This window comes from Ursus americanus, chromosome X, assembly GCF_024610735.1.
Source record: "Ursus americanus isolate L20-20 chromosome X, mUrsAme1.1.p, whole genome shotgun sequence".
In the NCBI taxonomy this organism is placed as follows: domain Eukaryota; kingdom Metazoa; phylum Chordata; class Mammalia; order Carnivora; family Ursidae; genus Ursus; species Ursus americanus.
Genome location: NC_142164.1, coordinates 44,677,011 through 44,696,581, shown reverse-complemented (window position 1 = coordinate 44,696,581; position 19,571 = coordinate 44,677,011). Strand labels below are relative to the sequence as shown.

Sequence of the window (19,571 nt, the reverse complement as noted above, 5' to 3'; positions counted from 1 at the left end):
CCCTTTAAGTGGGCCAAAAGGGAAGCTAAGTACCAACAGGAGTGACAACTGAAAATTTACCCTGAGAAAAACAACTGTCAGAGGGTACTGGAGGTTTCTGTCAGTTTTACCAGTCCATTCTCTCTGTAAGCAAGCTACTACTTAGGAAGCCGCAACCTCAGAAGTTGCTTGGTGAAACTGCAATCAGAGTAAGGGCATTGGTTCACCTTAAGAAGTGGCTTTCAGTTAAGGAAGCTCGAAGTACTCTTACACATTATGGGGATGGCTCTGCCAAGGAAAGCTGAATGTTCCATTCATCTTAGCCAGGACCCCCTCTCCCCAGACAGCGCTTGGGTGGGAACTACCAACACTTTCCTCTGACTCTCCTTCTCATACATTCCCATGCTTGAATAAGCCCCATGCTGCACATGATCTTTCTCCGAACACAGAGTCACACAGTTGCTTTGGTTTTCTGTTTGCTAAATTTCAGTCATATCCTAGTACTGCCGCCTAGAAGTTACACAGAACTTCTCTGGAGTTCTGCCTATTCCCAAACTCTCCAGTCTCTTGATTCACTCCTGTGTGGTCTGTGAATTGTAAAAGTTATACTCAGATAATAACCTTATATCTGAACTATTAAGGACTATCCCATTGTAGATCCCAATGTTCTGACATTATTTTTATTACTTTTCCCAATAAAAAAAAAGGTTCAATCATTGCTGACAAGGTGAATCATTGAGCTCACCAAACCAGTCAGCGAAATGGCTCCACACTAATTACTAGAGGCCGAGTTCAGCCAATTTTCTCCTGGTCTCAGTGTTTCTCTAATACTTATTTTATTTGAAGGTGATATTCTCTATTTGTATCCAAGTGAATTTTGCATAATGTTCTTTTATGCTGCTTACTTTGTCAGTGTGCATGCCTTTTTGGACAGATACCCACTATGTAACTGTGACTTCTACTCAACCTTTTCTGTGTTAACTGCCTTCTGAGGGTTGCATACCTCTTCCTTGCTCACAGATGCAAGTGAAAGTCCGCCGCTCTCCTGTTTAGAACACTGGCCTAGTCAGAAGATTTATGCAATCTCAGACACTCTAATGAGCTCATTCAGGGTTGTGTTATGTGCTAGGCCTCAAGACATTAAGATTGTTTGGAGTGACACTCCCCACGAGTGAGAAACTGTGGGGCTTTTGGAGGCCATCACCCAACATCACTCTCCCAACTCCCACTCTTCCCCTCCCCCATGAAAATAGCTTTATAGTAATTTTTTTTCTCACAGAAGAATGCAAGCTGGGGGCGGGAGAGGGCAGGACAAAAAAGAACAAAACAAGTATTAAGAAAATAAAAAAACACACTCTCACTTCAGGTCTCCTTTTCTGATGGCTTTTTCGTTTCAGATCTGGGACTAGATTTCAGAGGAAATGGTAGACATTAATAGCTGGGAGGAGGGGAGGTTGAAGGAGAGGTTGCTGTCCCAGGAGCTTAGGGAAGGAAGAGGCAATTTTTCAAAAAAGTCCAAGTGGCCGGTAGCCCCAGGGGAAGATGCTGTCCCTTCCTGGTAATCCGAGGAAGGCAAACACAACTACGGGGAGATGGGATTAGCAAAGAAGAAAGAGTAACAAGGCCTGGTGTGGGGGAGGGAATGGAGGGGGGCGGGCCCTCTTCTGCCGCACTGCTGGTGGGAGGGGAAATTAGGGACCCGAGTTGGTGGATGACGTAGATCTCACGTGACCAAGAGCTGACGTGTGCAGAAGTCCTTCTTGTTCTGGTCCTTGTTCCCGTCTGAGTACCAGCTCCCCATTGCCCTGAGGGCCAGCGGGCCTGCGGCAGAGGGAAGGAGGAGGAGAAGAAGGAAATTGTCCCGGATTCTTGCAGGTCAGTGCCTGGGAGATTCCATAAGGGGGGGGGCCAAGGGCGTAGGGCGGAGACCGTCGCGGGTCCTGAGGCGCCTCCGCCGTCTCTTCCACTCGCCGCCAGCTTTCCAAGACATCTGTCCCGCCCGCAGCCCATTTCGATGCTGCGAAATGGTGAGCTGGGGGCTGTCTGGGGAGGAGCCCAGAGAACGGGGAGTTGGGAATCTGCTGGGAGCCGAGGACGTAATCCGGAAAGGGAGCTGTGGCCTGGGTGTTGGCCCCCCAGTCCTTCAGGACAGCGCCGGCGGGGAAAGGCTGGACATTTGGGGAGAGGGAAGGTGCAACGTGATGTCGGCAGAACCTTGAGAGGGGTTAATAGGGTGGAAAACCTTTGACAACCAGGCCTCTGAATTAGGAAAGAGTTTCGTGTTCTGGGGACTGGTCGTCCACCAAGCGCTCAGTAGCGGCCGTTTCCCGTCTTTCTGACTGTGGCTCTGTCTTCCTGACCATGGCTCTGTGTCTAGGGGGTCCGAGTCTCTCCTGGGTTGCCAGTCTTTCCGTAGGTTGCGGCACTACGCCAGGCAAGAGAAGAGGAAGGAAATTAACCCCAATCGGTGAAGGTCGATTTGAGGGTAAGACGATCAGGGGACCCTAAGAGGGGCGGTGGTGGGGGTAGGGAGAAGCCAGAGATGGCAATAATCTAGGTTAGGGCTGAGGCTGAGTGTGTTTCTTGCACTCTCGGGACTGTGGTGAAATGGCGTTCAGGGTGTGTGTGTGTGTGTGTGTGTGTGTGTGTGTGTGTCGCGGGGGGGGTATGAAGTGGGGGTTGGGGAGAATGACAGAAGGGAAACCTATCAGAGAGTTTGTTCATAATCCTCCTCTCTCAACAGCACTTAGTCCCCATGTTTTCTATCTGTCATCCTGCAGGTCTGCTGTAGCAGGTGGCACTACTTGAAGCGAGAGAGGAAGTTTCCTCGGATCAGTAGAGGTCGGTGTAGGCGTGGGGGCTGCCTGAAATGGGGGAGGGGCTGGAAATCAGCCACAGTTGGACAAGCTCACCCAATCCTACCTTATTTCCCTAAATATACCTCCTGTTTCAGGTTAGGGAAGGGGCAGGCTTATGCATGTTTTGGATGGCATAGAGGTTAAAAAAAATCTGACAGCCTGGATGGTGAATCAGGAAGGCTACGAATGTGAACAATCGATCCATCAAGTCCTCGGTTCTCACTGGCTCTGGTCTCTCTGCAGATTGCAAGGGTTGTTGGGCGTGGCACACCTCCAGGGGAGGGAAGAAGGGACAAACTGCCTGTCTGGAGGAGGTTAGTGCAACAGTGCCACTCCCTGGGGACACCCGAGCTTGGGGTGGCTGAGGCCCCAGCAGAGACTAAGGGCTCCATTGCCTTTATCTAGGCTTGGGGAGAGGGTGGGCTCCGGAGAGTAGAGGGAGGGTGAAAGGAGGAGGATATGGAGGGCTTGTTAACAATCTGCATTTCCTACCAACTACTCATTTATGACTCTCCTGCCCTTCTGTGCAACTCTGTGCCTGGGGCAACACAAAAGAGAAACTCAAACCCCATTTCCTTCCTCCACCCCCAGGTGCACCTCCAGTATCAGCTACTGTGGCCTTGAAGTGGCTGAAGACTATCACCTTCCACAGGCCTGCCCCCAGGCCCATAGCCCTCCTCTCCCAGCCTGAGTGAATACTCTGTTCCTTGGTCCCTGCTATTGTCAGGGACGATTGCATGGGCTACGCCAGGAAAGTAGGCTGGGTGACTGCGGGACTGGTGATCGGGGCTGGAGCCTGCTACTGCATTTATAGACTGACCCGGGGAAGAAAACAGAACAAGGAGAAGATGGCTGAGGGTGGGTCTGGGGATGTGGATGACGTCGGGGACTGCCCTGGGGCCCGGTACAATGACTGGTCTGATGACGATGATGAGAGCAGTGAGAACAAGGGTATAGTGTGGTACCCACCTTGGGCCCGGATTGGGACTGAGGCTGGAACCAGAGCAAGGGCCAGAGCAAGGGCCAGGGCTACCCGGGCTCGCCGGGCTGTTCAGAAACGGGCTTCCCCCAATTCAGATGATACTATTTTGTCCCCTCAAGAGCTGCAGAAAGTTCTTTGCTTGGTTGAGATGTCTGAAAAGCCTTATATTCTTGAAGCAGCTTTAATTGCTCTGGGTAACAATGCCGCTTATGCATTTAACAGAGATATTATTCGTGATCTGGGTGGTCTCCCAATTGTAGCAAAGATTCTCAATACTCGGGATCCCATAGTTAAGGAAAAGGCTTTAATTGTCCTGAATAACTTGAGTGTGAATGCTGAAAATCAGCGCAGGCTTAAGATATACATGAATCAAGTGTGTGATGACACAATCACTTCTCGCTTGAACTCATCGGTGCAGCTGGCTGGACTAAGATTGCTTACAAATATGACTGTTACTAATGAGTATCAGCACATGCTTGCTAATTCCATTTCAGACTTTTTTCGTTTATTCTCAGCGGGCAACGAAGAAACCAAATTCCAGGTTTTGAAACTCCTTTTGAATTTGGCTGAAAATCCAGCCATGGCTAGAGAACTGCTCAGGGCCCAAGTACCATCTTCGCTGGGTTCCCTCTTTAATAAGAAGGAGAACAAAGAGGTTATTCTTAAACTTCTGGTGATATTTGAGAACATAAATGACAATTTTAAATGGGAAGAAAATGAACCTACTCAGAATCAATTCAGCGAAGGTTCACTGTTTTTCTTTTTAAAAGAATTTCAAGTGTGTGCTGACAAGATCCTGGGGATAGAAAGTCACCATGATTTTTTGGTGAAAGTCAAGGTTGGGAAATTCATGGCCAAACTGGCTGAGCGTATGTTCCCAAAGAGCCAGGAATAACTTCTTGATTTTGTAGTTTAGAAGCAACACACATTGTAAACTATTCCTTTTTCTCCACCTTGTTTATATGGTAAAGGAACCCTTTCAGCTGCCAATTTTGAGTGATGAATATCATTGTATCATCATCAACGCTGATGTTTATCTGAGTTGGTTTTCAGGTCTAAGCTGGATGAATGAATATCACTACCTGTTCTGAAAACATGTTTGTTGCTTTTTATCTCACTGCCTAGATTGAAATATTTTTACTATTTCTTTTGGGTGACAGTGAACCAGTTGGTCGTAAGTAAGCTCCCTCCTGTCATTTGCATTAACTTTGTGTATCATCAATAAAGTTGTGTGTTAATGCTGAAAAAAAAGAAAGAAAAAGAAAGAGACCATCCTTGTCCTTTGGTTTATAATCTAGTTGGAGAGATAAGAAATATACAAACAAAAAGATAACAATATCTGGAGCATATACTCATTGTCAAATGTGTGCTCCCAGAGGACAGCATAGGCTTCTGTGGGATATATAGTCAGCTACAGATTCCTGGAGGAAGCCACCATCTAATGAGTCCTGAATGGGGTAGTTAGGTAGGCTTTCCAAGAGGGGGAGTGAGCGGGCGCTAGGCTGAGAAAGGCATGGAGGTAGGAATGCTCTTCCTATGACAGTGAAGAGACTGGTCTACTTAAGAGTGGAGAGTGGGGGGAATGGAAGTAAATAAATTTGGAAAGCTGAGTGAAGGCAATTTGTGGAGAGCTGTTTGAATATTACCCCACTGAACACCAAGAGCCATTAAATATTTTTAACTAGAAAGAATAATTGGAATTCAGATAGGTCTCTCTCTCACCAGTCTATGGGGCTGTGGAGAGATGGATCCTACCAAACCCTGGTGGAAGAATGGGTTTACATTGAGTTTGTATAGGTTTGTGGAGGGCCATTTGGTAATACATGTAAGCCTTAAAGTATGTAAAACCTTTGTCCTAAGGAAATAATTGAATAATTGGCTAAAGACTGTATGTACAAGGCTATTTATCCCAGCACTGTCCCAAATAGTAAGAATTGGAAGCAACCTGTGTCTGGCACACCTGATTGGTTCAGTAAATTAAGGAATGTTCACACGGTATATATGATAATTATGTTGATTCAAATCCATATTGCCAGGAAAAGATATTCATTCTGCATTGTTAAATGAGAAAGGTAGGTTAGACAGCAGTGTTCCTAGAATGATTCCATTTCTGTTTTGAAGGTAGTAAAACATATTTTAAAGTAGACACTAACCACTATGGAATTATAGTTATCCAAACAGTAACTGGTATATTTGAGTGGAAGGATAATGAGTGATCTTTACCTTTTTACTTTGTATTCATCTATATGTTCTTATTTATACAAAATGAATATTGGGTTTTTGGAAATTTTTGAAAAAGGAAGTGTTGGGAATGAGGCAGGTGGGTGGAGCATGTACTGAGTAGAAAACAATTTAGATTAAAAATGAGACAGGCTGAAGTTCCCTCTTTGAAATGCTAGATGAGTGATGAAGATGGGGCTTGTCATGAAGGTAAAATTAAATAATACATGCAAAACAGAATGTTCTAGCGCAGAGCAGTTAATTTAAAAAAATGAGCACCCTTAATTCCCTAGAATGCAAGGTTGACAGTTTTTTTTTTTTTTTGGTTGACCTTTGTTTTGCTGGGGGCATTCTGCCATGTGTCAGTGTCATTTAATAAATAATAACACCAATAAAGGTTAGCATTTATTAAGTGACTAGTGTGTAGAGTTCTGTCATTCCTGCAAGACAACTGTTAAAATAATTTCTCAGAGGAATAAGGTTTTCTTATTTCCCAGGACTCTGTGTTTCCTCAGACAGGATCTCACCACCCTCCACAACATATTCCTAGCGAGATCAGGAAAGGGTAAAATCCTCTGTTCAGTTACCATCTGCTTCCAGCCCCAGGCTTCCATATACTTGCCTTAATGTTGTCTATATTAGATAAGAGGGTCAGGAACCGGTTGGCTTCAAGTTGTTGCATATGGTGACCCTGTCGAATCACATACAAGTGGAGACTCATTTGACACTAGTTTTACAGGTGGGTGCGGGAAAAGGCAGCTAACGTTTTTCTTGCTCTATTATTAGGTCGAAGAAAAAGATTGGGGAGGGGAAGGCTAATCTACTTAAAATAAATTGAATTTGAGGAATCTATGTGATATCCAGATGGGGACAGCCTATTGTCATTTGAATGTATTCAGCTGGTACTCAGAGGGGGAAAAAAAAAAGCTTTGGGAGCCACCAGAGGATGAATGGTAATTGAGGACATGGGAGTGGATGTGATTCCCGGAGAGGAGGTACGGAGTGTAAGAGTGTAAGGAACTGTGGCAGCTGGGGAGAGAAGCACAGAACTGAAACTGAGTGTGTACCCTTTCAGACACTTTTCCTATCCGTATTTCTATATATTCTACACGTAAAATCAGATGATACTGTGACTAGATTTTCGGAGGCTGATTTAAAAGTTTTCTGATTTTCTCCTAAAAAACATTCATTGGAGATACTTGAGAAAATAGGGACAATGAGACTTGTTTTCTAACTCAGATGTGTAGCTTGGACATCTAAAAAAATATTCACAGGGCGCCTGGGTGGCTCGGTCCCTTAAGCATCTGCCTTCGGCTCAGGTCATGATCCCAGGGTCCTAGAATCCAGCCCCAGTAGGGCTCCCTGCTCAGCGGGGAGTCTGCTTCTCCCTCTCCCTCTGCCCCTCCCCCTGCTCGTACACACCCACTCTCCCTCTCTCAAATGAATTTTTAAAAATCCTTAGAAAATATTCACATCAAGCCATGTTGAATTTGGGGTGCTGAGTGACTTTTTTTTACTTAACCTCATTTTGAACGTGGGTAAAAATGAGGTTAAGTAGTAAAAAGCCACCATGTGGCAGGGGCCCAGGCCTGACCAGCATCCATCTGCTCTTGGCAGATTTCTCCTCCTCTCCTTCCTCCCCACGCTTTTGCCCTCTCCCTGCCTCCCACTTCTATCTTTATTTCCTCCTTCTGGGGGATCACTGGCTGTGGTCTCTTTGTGCTTCTGTGACCATTTAATCCCCATGACACCAGGTCACGCACCAGTGGGCATTTAATACAGAATAATAATTGTCATTGCTATGGTAATGTGGCGACCCAGGGCGTGACTGGCTGCCAGACGTTTTCTGGAAGTCTTGTTGAACAGAGACCGAGAGGGAACTAGTCTGAGCGTGGCACAGCCCTGGGTGCACCGCATGTACTTGGGATGTCCCGTGCCTGGTATTACTTGGAACCAAATCGCCTGGACTTTGGGAAGTACCGTGTGAGACAGATGTGTGACAGCCTGGTGCAGGCAGGCCCCATGGCTGGCCAAGCCACTTGCTGATGTCCTGATGTTTTCACATTGGAGGTTGACACTCTCGATCATTTTGGGAAGGGTACAGCTCTAGGATTGTGGCCATGATTGTGGCAGACCATAGGGGTGGGGAGGAGGCAGTGTGCTCTCTTTAGAGATGATGGCAGCTCCCGGGAAACCGAGGAAATTAGAAACTGGGAGGATATTTTGGTTTTGTTCTCATCTGAAGGTTTTAGGACTTTAAGTGGGTCTACCCCAGTCAAATGTGTTCAGAGGTAATTTTACAAAAATGGAGTTTAATTCTTTTATAAATTGTCACCCAAAGCATAATATTTCAAGGCTCGGAAAATCGGCTTTCTTTTTTGAAATTCGTGTTTCACTTGCTTTGTCTCAATAAACATCGCAAGTGTAGGTTTAGCAAATTGATGTGGTTCAGCAAATTTTGTGTTTATACCTCTTTTTTGGTTAATTTCTCTGCTAAGTTCCCTTGGAAATGGCTTTTCTAAGAATGATTATGACTATTTTCAATGTTATCTTTGTACATTCGTTTTACATCACATCCCAGGCTGAAGGTTTTTTCTGGTTTCTGTATTTGAACTGTGGCTCTTCCTTGCCTTTAAACAAGAACTATCTTGCTGCCATCTTGGGGTGCAGAAAACTAGGATAATGGCCCCTGGTCTGCCCTGTCCTGAGGTGTGGTATTAAGCGGGATAACAGATATTTCTATTTCAGAATGCTGTACTTCCACACCTGCCCCTGCCCCTTGGGTCCCCCTGAGGCCTTGTGTTAAGGGTTTGGACAATGTGTGTGTTTGGGGATAGGCCTGGGGGAGAAGGGAGGGGGGAGAGCAGGAAGCCCTGTCGGAGGGGTAACTTTATCCTTACAGCTTCATGCACATGTAATTCAGTCCACCATTGAGACTGGGCTTAGTGCAACTCTCTGGCCCTGCTGACCATCGGAAGGGTAGGCGTAATAATACAAGATCTTTGTTTGGGCGTAGAGTCCCCTGTTTATTGAACATTCTAAGTTTGCGGGGGGGGGGGGAGAACATATTATCAAGTGGGGCAGAATTTCTTCTTGAAGATAAAAAAAGAGTGATAATTTCTGTTACTATGAGAAAAATAATTGCCGAGTAGACCAGATTCTTAGTGTTTGCTGCTCAGAACGTTCTCTCCCTAACATCAATCTATATCAGAAACCAAATTATCATCAGAAGATTATTTATTTAGTGCTCAGGGAATCAGGGCAAGCTGACTTAGCTAGATGTTGGTGCTGTCAAAGCAGGAGAACCTGGTGCATCCATGTCTGCTCTGGGGATTGACTTGTTGCTGAAATTAAATACTTGTATTCAATAGGGATCATGACCTGAGCCAAAGGCAGATGCTTAATTGTCTAAGCCACCCAGGCGCCCCAAAACTTCCCCCTTCTTACCCATCTTTACAGTTACGTACTATTACCAGTCTAATGTGTTCTATGTGTATACAAACAAATGATATACGTATTCACATTTTTATCAGAAAATGAACTCACAGTCCATTATTCTGTTTGCAACTTTTGTTTCACTTAAAATATATCACGTGTATCTTTCTGTGCATCTCTTACCTCATTTAACTTTGTTCATGTTGTCTTTCTCTGTAGATGATCTACATTTTTAGGTAGTCATATCACTTCACCTTTCCCTTTAGGGCTTCTAGGATTGGGCTCATGCTGAGGCAGACTTTTCCCACCCTGGGATTTTAAAATAATTTTTAATATTTTCTTCAAGCTTTTAAAAATGTGTGTGTGTGTGTGTGTGTGTGTGTGTGTTTAATCCTTCTGGTATATACTTTTGTGAGTGGTATGAAGTAGAGAAGTAATTTTACTTCTTTTTCCCAGCCCCATACATTGAATATGCCATGCTTTCCTCCACTTTTTGGCAGAACTTTTCATACATTATTAGTCATAGGTTATTTACAAAATGTTGTTCTCTGTAAATGGAAACATTATTGCTCTTTTTGCTATCTTTGAGGTATGGTACACTGAGGACTTTTGGTGAAGTCTTCTATCACAGAAACATTTTTATCAAGGGTGAAATTAATGGTACTGGGTTGTGATATTAGTAATTCACTGTGCTATGAGTCTACGAAGACATTTAAAACACCAGAAGTATAAACACAATACACTTTGGGCTATGAGAATGCCACAATTTGTAAAAGGCACTCTAGCAGATGACTTCATGAGTATGACAACACTTCACTCTAAGCAATCTTAACATTGTCCTGGCACGCATGACGGTGAATGAACTAATCAGTGTATTTGAGAATTTGAAAATCTGCTAGCTAATTCAATCTTCCAAGCAGGAGAGTTATTATACATTGTTATATGTGCCTTGGAACCAAAGATAAGACACTGATCTTTTTGAAATGGAATGAACTGTCAGATCTAAAGCACTTGAGCACTATGAATTAAGACATTTTGGTGGGCACTAACAAGATAAATATTCTTATAAAAAAACTGGAAGAGATAGAGATTTAAACTTATAAAACATACATGAGTACAAAATAAGAAAAAATGCAATAAAAAAATGAAATAAATATCAGTGGGACATTGACACTGAGGCAATATTAGGTTACGGTCCAGCTTTTTCTTGGCCAGCTTCTGGGTTCTACTTGTTTATATGTTTTATAATTTGTTAGTATTTTGATTTCACATTTATTGTTAGTATTTGCTCTAATTCTCTTTTATGTATTATCTTTAACAGGTTTTGGTTTTAGGATTGCTAGCTTTATAAAATTCATTAGTGAACTTCCAATTTTTCAATTCTTTTCTGGTAGAGCTTGAGTAACATGAGTGTTATCGCTTATTTAAAGGTTAGATAGAACTGACCTACAAAATCATTTGATCCTGGTTCCTTTTTTAGTGATAGGTCTATAATCACATTTCCAATCCTTTCTCTAGTAATTTGTCTACTCAAATCCTCTATTTCTTGAGTTAATGTTGGTAGCTTCTATTAGGAAATCATCCATTACCTCTAGAGTTTTTAATTTGATGTCATAGATTTGAATGTAAAATTATAATTCTTTTAATCACATCTATTTATGTAGTTAAACCCTTTATTATTCATAATTTGTATACTTTTGCTTTTCCTCTGTTTTCACTTAGTTGTACTCATGAAGAGTGTTTTATTGGTCTTTTCAAAGAAGCAGCTTTTAATTTATCACTTTTACAATTGTTTATCTTGGTCATTATTTTTATCTTTAATTTTCCTAATTTCTTCTATTTTTGGATATGTTCTGTTGTATTTATCTTTATCTAATTCTTCAAGAAGAGTGCTTATTTCCTTTATTTATGGTCTTCTTGAATAATAATGGTAATTAAGACCTTATTTTTCTCTGAGAACAGCTTTAATCATGCCCCATAGGCTTTGATATGATGTGTTCTCTTTTTCTTTGCTTTCCAGATTGCTTGCAACTTTAGTTGTAATTTTCTCTTTGACCCAGTGGTTATTTTAGAGAACAATACTATATTATCAGGCAGTTACATTTTATGGTGATCTTTTATTCTCTATTTCTAATTTTGTTAAGATAAGAGGGTGTGCCTATAAATTCTCTAATTTTAAAAATATATTTCCTTCTTCATTTTATCTGAGTTTTTAAATTTGAAAATTGTGTTTTTCAATCCCCAAAATTATTTTTCTTGCTTTAATTATAGTCCTTTCAGTGCTATCATTATTTATTTTGCTAAAGATTATATCTGACTCCTTCAATAGTTCTATTTCGGTGGGAGATAATATAAATTTTGCACTGCACAGGCAATGGATATGAATAGTCACTTATGGAAGTGATACAAGGGACTAGAGAAATTTGGAGAATAGCAAACTCCCAAGGAAGGTCTTCTGGGAGCTATCCCTTGGAGGCAGGACTCGGCTTTGACTGAAATTTGATCAAAATCAATTTTATGCTTCTGTGTTTATTCTTCACCATATCCACATTTTCTTCAAACACTGCTCCTTAGATGTACCTAGTGATGCCTATCTAATACTACATTAAAGATTTTTTAAAAATATTTTATTTATTTATTTGACTGAGAGAGAGAGAGCTCAAGTAGGCAGAGTGGCAGGCAGAGGGAGAAGGAGAAGCAGGCTCTCCACTGATGTGGGGCTCTATCCCGGGACCCTGGGATCATGACCTGAGCAGAAGACAGATGCCCAACCAAGCCACCCAGGTGCCCCTACATTAACGATTTTTCAGAAAGTGTCTTGAGACTGTTACCCATAATTTATCTGTTCTCTTACTCTGTCTCCCCAACCCCTTGAAGATCTGTTATGTATCAAATTAGCACAGTGTTCCAGCTATTGTATCGTGTGTTGACTACTTTAGTTGTAGAGTAAAAGAGCTGTGCTCAGAATTTAGTGTCTAGGTGAAAGCAGAGTGCAAGCAAATAAATTGTGTAGAGACTGTGGCTTGACCAACAGCTGATAGCATTTCCCGATGGGCTCACCCTGCTGATATCTCCAAGGGAAACCTCTGAAGAGTGAGAAAGAAGAAAACATACAATTATTTAGTAAGGGATGGGGTGGTAGACATTGAAAACAATTGAACATTTCCAAGTACTTTCCTACTGGAATCCTGGAAAGACAGTGCCATTTCCTCCTTCCCTTGAAGATTGTTTCTTATTTGTTCTCAAAGTAGAGATTTAATATTGTACTGATGATTATAAATATATACATATTGACGTGTATGCATATATGATAGAATATTATGTTTTAGATATAAATTTATGACCTTGTTTTTCTCTTCCACAGTATTTCTTACTTTTCCATATTCCTCATTCCTTTCTTCAGGAAAGGCTTATGGAAGGGATTTGGCACCCCAAACATATGAAAATATCATACTAGGCTTGGTTGGTGCTCTGCACTAAGATGGATCTGGTTACAGTTTTATTTGTATTCAGCCTGCTGAAGACTCAGCGTGTTTCAATATGAGTATTCATGTCTTCCTTCAGTTGTGCCGCAATCTCTTCAAGTATTGCCTTTTCCTCATCTGCTCTAGTCTCTTTATGGAAATGCTTCCAGGCATATTTTAATATTTTCCATTCTTTCTGCCATGTAGTCTAACTTCTCATTTACGTTTTGCACCACTTCATCTTTTTGGGCTCCGTTCTAGGTAATTTTTGAGATCTATGTTTGAATGTCTTTTTTTTTTAAGATTTTTATTTTATTTATTTGACAGAGAGAGACAGCCAGCGAGAGAGGGAACACAAGCAGGGGGAGTGGGAGAGGAAGAAGCAGGCTCCTAGCAGAGAAGCCTGATGTGGGGCTCGATCCCAGAACGCCGGGATCACGCCCTGAGCCGAAGGCAGATGCTTAAGGGCTATGCCACCCAGGCGCCCCTGTATTTGAATGTCTTAATTATCTCCTTGCTTTTGAGTTTACTTCCTCTAGGGCCATACACATTTCACCAGTTCCAGATTATTTTTATGTTAATTCATATCCTTTGGGTTATCAAACATGTAGGAAGTGTGAATTCAACCGCGCATCTGTGGGTGGAGTTGGCCTGGGTTCTGATTGCTCCCAGAGGGCTCTTTACCCACATCCTTACATAAAAGATAAAACAGTATTTTTGCTGTGAGGAAAGGTTTTCTAGTCATCATTTTATGTCCTGGTTGTGCTTCTGTGGGGTCTGGGTTTAGAGAGGAGCTCAGTACCAGCTTCCCATCTTCCACTGCCTAGAAGCATTGCCTTCTATCACTAGGTGGGATTAAAACCCTGGTCCCCAGCGCTTAAAACCAATATCCATCTGTCTTTATCTCCTGCTCAGTGTTGTTAGTTCCTTCTTTGGTTTTTGGGGATTTCCATTTCATGATTATGAACTTGACTATATTACTTCTTTTAGAGGGGGTGCATAGTCTATCATTTTTGTGAGAGTTTCAGGTGAGAAGAGGAAAGCTTTCCAAGTCAGTTCAGTCTGCCACTGACTGGGAGCTCCTCAGATAGGTTTGTTGGATTGGATTGTGTATGTGACTTATGGTCATGTCTCTTAAGAGACATTTGGGGGTGGGGGATGGCTGCTTTATATTACTTCTAGCCAGGATAGTGTTGGGTCTTATCAAACTCTCTATGTCCCAGCATAGCAATGGCAGGAAGCAGCGGAGAAAGTCTTGATCAATCAAGGATGACACAGAAGCAAATAGAGAGCCACCATGTCTAAAAGGGCCACAAGGAAGGAATGAGAATGGTGAATTTTGTAGATGACACCAGAACCATATGGACTCCTTCCTTCCAACACTCTGAGGCACTCTATACACATCCTCGAAGTTAGACACAACCAAGGAGAAAATAGTAGATCTTGAGCTCATACCATTTTGGTCACCGTCATGTAGTAAGACTACAAAATGGAAATTATGAGTATTGCTATAGAAAATAAAAGTTGGATGTCTTAAACACTTGAATTTGTGGACTGATATTTATTCCAATTACCTAAAAATATATACACATATATGTACATACCGATTTGTGTATGGATAGTAAAATAACCGGATATGCCACAGTGCATTAGCTATGGCATTCTGTAGCAGTGAGATTACAAGATATTTATATTGTCTTTTTTGCCTAGCTAACTATACTTTTCCTTATTTCAGCTCAAATTTCACTTCCTTAGGGAAATTTTCCTGTCCCCTATCTACTGCCTCAGAGTGTGTCTTGATCTTCTGGTATATACTCTTCTATGTCTGTGTTTTAGTCCTTTTCTGTACTTATATGAAATTATAATTATACATACACTTGTGTGATTTCTTGGTGAATGTATATCCTCCACTAGTCTGTGAGCTTCATGAGTGCAAAGACCTAGTCTGTTTTTCTCACCATTGTATTCTCAGTAACTTGCATAGGCACTTGATAAAGACTTATTAAATGAATGGCTGAATACATTTCTGCATTGTTTGAATATTTTTACAATGACTGTAAAATTTCATTATTAAAAGAAAACAAAAGTCATCCTATTTAGAAAAAATATATAAACAGACCTTCTATTTAGTCTGATTCCTAATATCTTTGAGGGTCATACTTACCATCAAGAATATGTTGGTAATTATATCCTCTCTCTCCTGAAAAATCCACATACACCCTCCCTTCACTCCCAACACACAACTTTGCATATATTTTCCATGTATTTTTTACTTAACCGGAGAACACTTGGTCTAGGTTAATCAGTATGGTCAGTGGGTGAGAATTCCTTGGATATTGGCCTAAGCCTGGATGAGGGGCTACGAGGGAGGCAGTGGACAGGCAGGCAACAAGGTTGCCTTGCAGCAAGGCTAGGTTCCTCCTGGGTTCTCTGGAGTTTGGGGATGAGAGACTCACCAGGCTGCACTCCTCAGGCCAGGTGGGAGGCAGCAAAGATGATTCAGGGCAGCTTCTACTCAGGCATCATGAGTAAGTACATAGAACAAATGGGTCTGCGGGACTCTCCCCACAGCAATCACTTCTCTGGGCTTCATGGAAACCCTCAGCTGCAGAGGTCTAGGATGTATCTCATTCCGGTTTCGGTTGGTAGGAACAATGCTCCCATCTATGCTGGGACTGAATTATCTCTGTGGGAAACTGGGCCAAATGCATTTACTCAGGTCACCACCTTGGTCACCTGTCCATGTACATCCTTGGAGTGAGCAAAAGAGTCAGGTGCCTGAATGCAAATAATGAGAGGCTCTGGAATATGGGAAGGGGGTCAGGAGACAGCACCTTCCCTCACTCTTGACAGAACAGGGAGGATCACACCATCTCTGCATCCCTCACATTCCACACGCTAGTCTGCCTCAGCCTCACAGCTCTTCCCTTTGCCCAGAGTTGAATCTCATTGTTCAGAAGGATTCCGTCTAAAAACATATTAAATATCTTAGCATGTTTATTAACACTTCTTCCCTAGAAAAATGAAACAATTGTAAAACTTGATTGGACTAAGGCACTTGAAATGATGCCTCCATCTTAGGTTGGAAAAATTTTTTGTGACAGATTTTTCCTCATATTGATTCCTTGTTAATTTTTCAGTGAAAATAATTTCATTGCCTTTTTTCTGATGGTGAAAATGATTGCATGCTGATGCTTATTTTTAAAGACTGAAATATTGCTGGAAAATATGAGGAAGTAAGTAAAAATCTCATGTTCACTCCCTGCCTCTATTGCTGACCTCCTGCCCACTCTCTATCCCCAATCCCTGCACACCCACACCCCCATTTTGGTGGATGGACATGGTTGCTAGGGAAATGGAAGATAGTACTGCCTGTGGGATTGAAGGTGGAGGGAGGGGCCTGGGGCCTGGGGATCAGGCCAGCCCAGAGAAAGGTACCAGTGAGTCTGAAGACATTTGAAAACAGTTACCCAGAGTCAGGAAAAGCAAGCACTGTGACCAGCATCCTGAATGATTAATAACATTTTATAATTCCTTTCACAAAGTTCTTGCACAATGTGGCAAAGGCTGTTAGTGCTCTCCAATATCCATGCTGTCTGCGTTCTCCTGGGCACCCAGCTAGTCGACAATGATCAGTGTCCCTTATGAATGAGTGTGGCCATGAGACTGAGTTTAGTCCAGTGAATTGCAAGAGTGATGTACATCATTTCCAGATTTTCCCTCATAAAACTCCATGCCTGGTCTGTGCTTTTTTTTCCTTATCTACCAGTTGAATGCAGAGAACTCTGAGCACCTAGTGGAGAGTGGAGTATAATAACATGGAATGAGCATGGGGCCCTGAATGGCCATGTGCAGCAGAACTTCTCTGCTGACCTGGAACATTAACCTGAGACTCTTTTGTGAGTGGGAAATAATTTTTTAAAAAGTCATAATATTTTTGAGTCTTTTGTTACAACAGTCTTAGCTTTTTATGCTACTACAACATCAATAGATTTCTTTCCTCCCCCCCTTTTTTTTTGGACTTCAGATGATGAGGATTATAACCATATTCCTTTCTTCATTTCATACCATCTGCATTGGTCTAATCAAAACTTTCCCTCTTTTCTTTATTCATTCATTTACTACTTTGTTTCTTCTCATCTCTATTCCTCACTTCTATCCTCCTCCCCAGAGGCTACTGTTCTAATATATTTGATGTATATATTTTTGTTTGAGTTCTTTTTAAACTTATGATATTTTGTATGCATGAATTTGTGTGTATTTTTTTGGGGGGCAATACTTGATATACACCATACATTTATTAGTAAATATCCCTCTAAAATCAGCAACAATATTAAAAAAATCATTGCACTACTTGGTCAAGCAGAACTAGCAACTTTCATTTCTAAAAAAGTACAAATCTGGGACGCCTGGGTGGCTCAGTCGTTAAGCGGCTGCCTTCGGCTCAGGGCGTGATCCTGGCGTTCTAGGATCGAGCCCCATGTCAGGCTCTTCCACTGGGAGCCTGCTTCTTCCTCTCCCACTCCCCCTGCTTGTGTTCCCTCTCTCACTGGCTGTCTCTCTCTGTCAAATAAATAAATAAAATCTTTAAAAAAAATAAAAAAAAATTAAAAAGTACAAATCTGTTATAAATTTCAATCAGTATACATATATATAATACAACATACTAGTTATGTTAAATGCTACATGCCAATGTGAATCCAATGGAATGGAAAAGAATTACACATCTAAGCTTTAAGAACCATTTTTTCTCTTTATATTAGCATTTTCTCAAATACATACATGGGAAAAATGAGGTAACTGTAAAATGTGCAAGGAACAGACCCTCCCCCACCTCCAAATCACATCACAGAACACAGATGCTGGGCCCATCCAGAGCTGGGGGCTGGGGGCTGGTGCCCACTGTCTGACCCAGGCCAGGAGTTGGTAAATAAATGAGTACACAATGAAAGCCCCCACCACAGGAAATCATCGGTAACATGATGGCATCTATAGCAAGGTCGGCAAATCACAAACATCCTAAATAATTATTTTTTAAATCTTTTTTTTGATGACTTTAAAAAAATATTGTGGTTCCCTCCCCTCCCCACCCCCATAGCTGCTCCTTGGAATCATTGCTGCAGCCGAGGCACAATCCCTGAGCCTGTTTCCACCTGCCCCGGAAACTTTGAGGAATCTGAAAACCTTTTGTTGGGGGTGGGAAAAAGTCGGGGGTTGGAGAGGGTGCTTCTCTGTGCAAAACACGTGGGGTTTCAACACTGCTATAAATACAGAAACGTCGCCTGGAGTTATATACAGTAAGACTTTGGGTTCGTCACGGGGCGGGGGGGGGGGCAGGCTGATGGGGCCCCACGGCACGCTGAGGGGAGGCAGGGAGCCAGGGCCGCTGCGGGGAGAACGAGGGTGGTTGGAACATCCCTGAGGCTGCAGGCGCCAAGGGCTGCCTGCTAGGATGCGCCGACCCCACCCGTGGTTCATTCTGGACAGCAACCCCAGCCGGGGGTTTGACAGGGACCAAGGAGGGAGAAGGTGGGAGCCCAGCCAGACCCTATGGTGGGCTTCCACCAGACCCCCTCAGGCTGGGAGGGGGCCCCAAGCCCTCCCGGGTCGCTGTAGTTCCTATTATCTCTGGACCCTTACTAACAATTGGCTTGTCCCAGCTTTCTAATTGCCGGCCAAATAGGTGTAAATATATTTGTATTGTATTTTAATTAGCAATTATCTGACTAATAATAAGTTTGAACATCATGCATTCTAAGCAGTTTGGTTTTCCTCTTCTCTGAGTATACTTTCTATATATTTTGCAAATTTAGGGTGGTGTGTTCCTGTCCTTTTGGATTTGCAGGACTACTTTATGTATGCCAGATATTAATTCTTTGTTAGTTTAGCATATTGCAAATACAGTTTTTCTATCTGTTATCCATTAACTTTGTTCCTGGTGTCCTTTATTGAATAGAAATTCTCGTTTTTTATGTAATCAAATCTATTAATCTTTTTTGCCTTATCGTCTGTAGTTCTGAGGTTTTGCTTAAGCCATTGTTATTCAATTGTAGGCCACAAAGATATTCTCTATTATGTTCTATCAACTTCATAATTTTAACTTTCATATTTAGGTCTTTCATCCTCTGGTGTCCAGATTTATATTTGGTGCTAGGCCGGAGATTTTTTTTGAATGCTAAGCCAATTTTGCTTTCCGATATTGATTGTGACATATTTTACTACATTGCTGAATTCTACTTGCTGGTATTTTGTTCTAAATTTCCACATATGTTTATAAGTGAGACACCTATAATTTTCCTTTTTCAAACTGACTTTTTCTGGTTTTGATATACAGGTTAGTACTAGTCTTGTAAAATGCATTGGATAGTAACACTTCTTTCTATTCTCTGGAAGAGTTTGTATAAAATTTGAATTATCTATTCCATCTGGGCTTTTTTTGTGGGGTAGAGGGACTTTTAAACTACTTATTTATTTCCTCAGTGGTTATAGGACACCTTGGGTTTTTCTTTTTGAGTAAGTTTTGATAAGTTCTATTTTTTCAAGGAATGCATCGATTTCATCCATGTTTTCAAATTTATTATCATAAAGTTAGTCATAGTATTATCTTTCAAAATCTCTGCTTATGCATTATTT

General features: G+C 42.0%; 1 protein-coding gene across 4 annotated transcripts; it reads left to right on the top strand.

Moving 5' to 3' along the window:
* The first annotated feature begins 1,695 nt into the window (after window positions 1–1,695).
* ARMCX3 (armadillo repeat containing X-linked 3) lies at window positions 1,696–6,455 on the top strand. 4 transcript variants are annotated; one of them, XM_045800296.2, is made up of 6 exons: window positions 1,704–1,854; window positions 1,957–2,006; window positions 2,357–2,464; window positions 2,760–2,820; window positions 3,081–3,151; window positions 3,429–6,455. In XM_045800296.2, the coding sequence occupies exon 6, from the start codon at window positions 3,575–3,577 to the stop codon at window positions 4,712–4,714; it is 1,140 nt and encodes a 379-aa protein (XP_045656252.1). In that variant the 5' UTR covers window positions 1,704–1,854; window positions 1,957–2,006; window positions 2,357–2,464; window positions 2,760–2,820; window positions 3,081–3,151; window positions 3,429–3,574; the 3' UTR covers window positions 4,715–6,455. The 4 variants fall into 4 exon arrangements, with proteins under 4 accessions (XP_045656250.1, XP_045656251.1, XP_045656252.1 ...); XM_045800294.2 differs by lacking the exon at window positions 1,957–2,006 and having other exon boundaries at window positions 1,696–1,854; XM_045800295.2 differs by lacking the exon at window positions 1,957–2,006 and having other exon boundaries at window positions 1,698–1,854; window positions 2,385–2,464.
* Window positions 6,456–19,571: the final 13,116 nt, after the last annotated feature.